This window comes from Erinaceus europaeus, chromosome 11, assembly GCF_950295315.1.
Source record: "Erinaceus europaeus chromosome 11, mEriEur2.1, whole genome shotgun sequence".
In the NCBI taxonomy this organism is placed as follows: Eukaryota; Metazoa; Chordata; class Mammalia; order Eulipotyphla; family Erinaceidae; genus Erinaceus; species Erinaceus europaeus.
In genome coordinates, this window is record NC_080172.1 from 55552462 (window position 1) to 55558461 (window position 6000).

At 51.6% G+C, this 6000-nt stretch overlaps 3 protein-coding genes across 3 annotated transcripts; 1 reads left to right on the forward strand and 2 right to left on the reverse strand.

The window, feature by feature from the left end:
• Window positions 1-2794: 2794 nt before the first annotated feature.
• LOC103121074 (histone H3) lies at window positions 2795-3581 on the reverse strand. The gene has a single exon (XM_007531575.2). The coding sequence runs from the start codon at window positions 3349-3351 to the stop codon at window positions 2941-2943; it is 411 nt and encodes a 136-aa protein (XP_007531637.1). The 5' UTR covers window positions 3352-3581; the 3' UTR covers window positions 2795-2940.
• Window positions 3582-4233: 652 nt separating this feature from the next.
• Window positions 4234-4993, reverse strand: LOC103121091 (histone H2A type 2-A). Its single transcript, XM_060201782.1, has one exon. It carries the CDS (start codon window positions 4808-4810, stop codon window positions 4418-4420), a length of 393 nt encoding a protein of 130 aa, XP_060057765.1. The 5' UTR covers window positions 4811-4993; the 3' UTR covers window positions 4234-4417.
• An 81-nt stretch (window positions 4994-5074) lies between these two features.
• On the forward strand, window positions 5075-5618 carry LOC103121073 (histone H2B type 1-C/E/F/G/I). Its single transcript, XM_007531574.3, has one exon. The coding sequence runs from the start codon at window positions 5165-5167 to the stop codon at window positions 5543-5545; it is 381 nt and encodes a 126-aa protein (XP_007531636.1). The 5' UTR covers window positions 5075-5164; the 3' UTR covers window positions 5546-5618.
• The last annotated feature ends 382 nt before the right edge of the window (window positions 5619-6000 follow it).

A 6000-nucleotide genomic window follows, 5' to 3' on the forward strand; every position in this document is an offset into this window, starting at 1 on the left:
TACCTGCTGGGGCTGGCCCCTGGCAGAAGAAGAGGAGGAGGAGGAGGAGGAGGAGGAGGAGGAGGAGAAGAAAGGAAAAGCAAACAAAAAACCAAGCCTCAACCTTTATACTGTCACTTCTGAATTGCCCTGAATAGCCAGCAGCTCTAATCCTTATGCAATGAGGAACTAGATAGCCAGAAGATGCCAGGTTTTCCCTCAGAAATTTACCATTAGAATAGCAAGGAAGGGAAATGGTACACAGAAACATAATTACATGAATGGCTCAATAGGTCATATGATGAGATGTGTTGACCATAACAATGGAACTCCCGACCCTACAAAAATCACTGGATACTAAAAAATAGCAAAGCCTGGCTCTGGAGGTATGGTTTGTGTTGGGCTTTGAAGAAAAGACAATCCTGGAATGCAGGGAGGGAGTGGGGGAGGAGAGGGTAGGGAGTTAGAGAGACTGAGAAAAAGAGAGAAGCACCAATAATACTTATAAATATCTTCAGATCAGGAACAAGAGAATATGATGTACAAAATGGTTTCACTTTTATCAAGATTAAGCCTGCAACCGATGGCTTTCTTATAAAGAAATTAAAAAAAAAATATATATATGGCTTTCCTATTGGAAATAGGTGGGGGTATAGCATAATGGTTATGCAAAGAGACTTTCATGCCTGAGGCTCTCAAGTCCCAGGTTCAATCCCCCACACCTCCATAAGCCAGAGCTGAGTAGTGCTCTGGTAAAAATAAATAAATAAATAAATAAATAAATAAATACAAATCTCCAGATCAGAAGCAAGAGAATTTGATGTACAAAATGGTTTCATTTTTACTCAAGATTAAGTCTGCAACAGATGGCTTTCCTATAAAGAAATTAAAAAAAAAAAAAAAGATGACTTTCCTATTTGAAATTTAACTGTTTAGAACCTTAGATTTTAAAGTTAATTTAGGGGTGTGGGAGGTGGTGCAGTGGCTAGAGCACTAGGCTCTCAAGCATGAGATTGTAAATTCCATCTCTGACATCACTTGTGCCAGAGTATTTCTCTCTCTCTCTCTTATCATTAAATATTTTAAAAGTTAAACCATTTAAAATAAATTTTCAATTTTTGTTTGTTTCTACTTTACAGACAATGCATTTTACGGATCAGCTCTGACCGACATTGAGATAGCTGGAAAAGGAGAAAGCACAAGTCTGATGGGAAGGTAAATCAGTAAGAAAGGGGGGTGGGGGGTGGCAGCAGGGAGCTTGTCATTATTGAAATGAGAGTCCTCAAACTGGTCTTTAATCTAGGAGCACCAGGTCACCTAGGAACCTGTTAGAAATGCAAAAAACTTGGGACCCATTCTAATCAAGCTCCCTCCTTCCACCTCCCAAGCAATTCTGATAAACATTAAAGTTTAAGGAACATATCTAAGTAACAGTTTTTCACTAAGTGTGACCAAAGTATTTGTGACAGATTTGTGAGTGTTGTTTACTCCGATTTTAATCCCTAGCCATGTGACAAAATTATTACAGATCTGAATCTGTACCACCTTAATTTGTTGATCTATGCTATTCTTTCTCTTTTAGAAGACAATTTAACAATCACTAGTTTTAGCTAAAGACAGTTAATATGAATCGGTAAATAAACTGAAACTCCATTGAAACTATTCTTTAAAGAGATCAAGTCAGAAGCACTTTTACATTTAGAAGGGTTACAACAGAATGACTTGTATTAGATTTTCAAATGAGACACAGAAGCAAACAATGCTGCCACACCTTCATTTTTATATTATTATATATGCACGTTTAATATATATATATATATATATGGCATTGGGCAGGACAGTGAGTCTTCAGTGCCAAATGTCTTTTTTTTTCTCTTTTTTTTTCTAGTGTGCCCACAAGCAATCCAACAGTTTTACCATTCTGATAGGAAAATGGGGGAGACTGCAAGGAAGGACTTCACTTATCCGTTAATTTATTTTTGGTAATGTTGGATAGGCTCCTTGGGTGCAGTCTCCTCCTCAAGTTAGCCAAGAGTGGGGATATAATTCCAAATAACTGTCACTTAAATTTGTTCAATGAGTCTCAGGGTAAACAGTATTACTTAAGGAGAAAAGGATCATCTGGAATCTGAATATCAAGAAACAAGCCACCCCCCCCCCCACACACACACACACTTGATTTATTACCAGAACAGTTAAGCTCTGGTTTGTGGGGTGGGGAATTGAACCTGGCACTTGGAGCCTCAGGCATGAGTCTTTCTGCATAAGCACTCTGCTGCTTCCCCCTCCTGATCCTGACTCCCAATAGCCTTGAGGTGGCCTGCTAGGGAGTAACTGCGCGGAATAACCCGATTCTCACAAACACAGCAACTGCAGTCCAACCTGCGGTGGTGGGGAAAGGTTAGGGAGGCTACGATTTCAAAACTGGCGGCGGAGCCAGCTGCAGTTAGTGCGCAGGCGCGGGTGAACGGCAGCGAGGGCAGGAAAGCTGGGGGTGAGCGAATTTGTGAGCGACTTGAGTTTTGAACCCCCGATCACAGGTCGGCAAGGTCCTAAGGACCCGTAGCATAGACCTCGAAGACCCCCCCACCTACCTCCCCCCCCCCAACAACGCTAATATAGGCCAGTAGGCAGGGAAGAGGGAGCAGGCGTGTGGTACGTCAGCAAGGGCAAAGCCACTCGTGCCGTTTGATAGCGCGGGAAGGGGGTCCTCTACAAGCAGGCGGAGTGGGAGGGCGGGGAGGACGCCCTCTACTTTCTGTCCCAGCACTTGCAGGGGAAGGACGGTTAAGGTTGCTTCCAGCCCTAGAGCCCCCGACCGCCCCCCTCCCCCCGCGTCTTCGCGAATACCCAGAAGACGAGAAGTGTCAGCGGCACAGCTCCTTGCGAGTGATGCGTGTGGGTGGCTCTGAAAAGAGCCTTTGGGTGGGACGGGGTTCGAGCCGAGCGGGCTCTCCTTACTTAAGCTCGCTCCCCGCGGATGCGGCGGGCCAGCTGGATGTCCTTGGGCATGATGGTGACGCGCTTGGCGTGGATGGCGCACAGGTTGGTGTCCTCGAACAGCCCCACCAGGTAGGCTTCGCTCGCCTCCTGCAGCGCCATCACCGCCGAGCTCTGGAAACGCAGGTCGGTTTTGAAGTCCTGTGCGATCTCGCGCACCAGCCGCTGGAACGGCAGCTTGCGGATCAGCAGCTCGGTGGACTTCTGGTAGCGGCGGATCTCGCGCAGGGCCACGGTGCCGGGCCGGTAGCGGTGAGGCTTCTTCACGCCGCCCGTGGCCGGCGCGCTCTTGCGGGCCGCCTTGGTGGCAAGCTGCTTTCGCGGGGCCTTGCCACCGGTCGACTTGCGAGCGGTCTGCTTCGTGCGGGCCATGGTGTACTGAGACACTCACCACCTCGAGAAGCAAGAGCGAAACGAGTGCTAGTGGGCCGCCGCCGCATCTTTTATAGCCACAGCCTTTCCCAAGTGGGCGGGACGAGAATTGAAAGTCCCGCGCTAGCTGCTCATTGGACGTGACGTCACAGGAAGCCAAACGCTGAGTGGCCGCAACAGAATGCTCCTGGCCCCGCCCTCCGCCTCTTACTGCCGTTGGCCAACTGCAGGGGAAAGTTTCCTCCTGCCTTCCGGGAGGGAAGACTCTCACTTCTATCGCAAGTATTCCCTAGGGATCTCGTCTTGAGTCACTCACAGCCCGAGGGCACGTTAACGTCAACCTCCCTTACTCTGTCGCTCACGAAGTAGCCCTTACGCTTCCGTCTGCCCCGCGCGCTCCCTAACTCCTTAGTTCCCTTTCCAGAACCCGCTAAGGGATCGAACGGAGCGTTTCTCCGCTCTCCCTTTCACCATCATGGTTGTGTGCGCCCCAAATACCTGTGGAGCAAGGACGTCCCACCCTGCTTCTGAAGGGCCTAAGCGGGCACCTGTATGCACTTCCCCTTGTCCTACCCCCCCCCCCCCCCCGGGAAGGAGTTATGACTATGGACGAACTCCTCAAACTCTGAGCAAGAGCGGCCAGCTCAGAGCCGGTTTCGGTACTGCTGCCGACTGGGAGTGAGACTGGAGTGTGCGCGAGGGCAGACCGGTAGGGGGTGGGGGTGTGACCCCCCCCCCCCCCCCCGCTCTGCAACTTCAACACCGTGTACATGTTGGCCAGGCTCGGCTACCTGGCATTTAAAAGTCGGTGGGAGCCCACGGGGAGAAACAAAACGAGACGCGGTGCGTTATCGGACGGAGTGTTTGTGTGTGTGTGTGCGTGGGGGGGAAAGGCACTCCAGCCACACTCGGCGTGACAGAGCGCAACGCTCCTCCGGGACACGGGCGGCTGCAACAACTCTTTATCTGAAAGTGTGGGTGGCTCTGAAAAGAGCCTTTGATTTCATAGGCCGCCTCCGCGGCCAGGGGCGGGAGAACTAGGGCAGACGGCTTCGAGACGCTGGGCTTACTTGCCCTTCGCCTTATGGTGACTTTCCGTCTTCTTGGGCAGCAGCACCGCCTGGATGTTGGGCAGGACGCCGCCCTGGGCGATGGTGACTTTGCCCAGCAGTTTGTTCAGCTCCTCGTCGTTGCGGATGGCCAGTTGCAGGTGGCGAGGGATGATACGCGTCTTCTTGTTGTCGCGGGCGGCGTTGCCCGCCAGCTCCAAGATCTCAGCCGTTAGGTACTCCAGCACCGCAGCCATGTAGACCGGCGCGCCGGCCCCGACCCGTTCGGCATAGTTGCCTTTGCGCAGCAGGCGGTGTACCCGACCAACCGGAAACTGCAGGCCGGCGCGGGACGACCGGGACTTGGCTTTAGCGCGAGCCTTACCTCCCTGTTTGCCACGCCCAGACATGACTGCAAAAACTGACTAAGAAGCGCCAAGAGAAGCTGCCAGAGAAATGCCCCACGAGCGGGCGCTTCACCTTTTATAGATAGAACGGCGCTTGTCTCCGGGACGCTTTGATTGGCCAGACCAAAGCCTAGTCTTTGCGACCAATAGGACGGCTCCGCCACGATCCTCTCATTTACATAATCCCGCTCTAGTTGGAACGCGCCAGAAAATCCTCCAATCACAACGCAGCATTCACAGAGTGCTCATTTGCATGCAGCCTCCATAAGTACCGAGCCGTTTCCACAGCCCTCTACTAGTCTACTGTCTCCGCTCTTGTTGGCTGAACTTCGCAGCTTTCTGCTCCAGCTTCTCATCATGCCAGAGCCGGCCAAGTCTGCTCCTGCGCCCAAGAAAGGCTCCAAGAAAGCCGTCACCAAAGCCCAGAAGAAGGACGGGAAGAAACGCAAGCGCAGCCGCAAGGAGAGCTACTCCGTGTACGTGTACAAGGTCCTGAAGCAGGTGCACCCCGACACCGGCATCTCCTCCAAGGCCATGGGTATCATGAACTCGTTCGTGAACGACATCTTCGAGCGCATCGCCGGCGAGGCGTCCCGTCTGGCGCATTACAACAAGCGCTCCACCATCACCTCCCGGGAGATCCAGACGGCCGTGCGCCTGCTGCTGCCCGGGGAGCTGGCCAAGCACGCCGTGTCCGAGGGCACCAAAGCCGTCACCAAGTACACCAGCTCCAAGTGAGCTGCTAGTGGCACCCGGCGCTCCTACGGGCTGCCGGGCCCAGCAACCCAAAGGCTCTTTTCAGAGCCACTTACTTTGTCCAAAAAAGAGCTTTCTGTACACCCGTGTCTCATGGTAAAAAGTTATTATCTTGTTACGGGACAAGACCCATAAGTTTTAAGTTGTCTTTTGTCTTAAGGATTCTCGCCTTACAATAACAGCCTCGGGGCGGGGGGAGGGGGCGCTGCCCCGCTGCCCCCGCAAACGTTTGCATTCCCACCTGCGCTGTAATAAGTTCTCTCCACAGCCTCACCAGCACCTATCATTTCCTGTCTTTACGAGGTAGGCTTGTAATACAATAATATAGCACAAAAGTAACCAGAGAACGAGACCCGGGGGAAGTTAACGTTTATTTTACGTTAACGGGCTACAAAGGATTCTTGCCAGAACCTGCACAAGGTTGTACCGCAGCACCC

Excerpts from the sequence above, each read along its gene's own strand:
- LOC103121074 (XM_007531575.2), bottom strand. The coding sequence starts at position 3,351 with ATGGCCCGCACGAAGCAGACCGCTCGCAAGTCGACCGGTGGCAAGGCC.
- LOC103121091 (XM_060201782.1), bottom strand. The coding sequence starts at position 4,810 with ATGTCTGGGCGTGGCAAACAGGGAGGTAAGGCTCGCGCTAAAGCCAAG.
- LOC103121073 (XM_007531574.3), top strand. The coding sequence starts at position 5,165 with ATGCCAGAGCCGGCCAAGTCTGCTCCTGCGCCCAAGAAAGGCTCCAAG.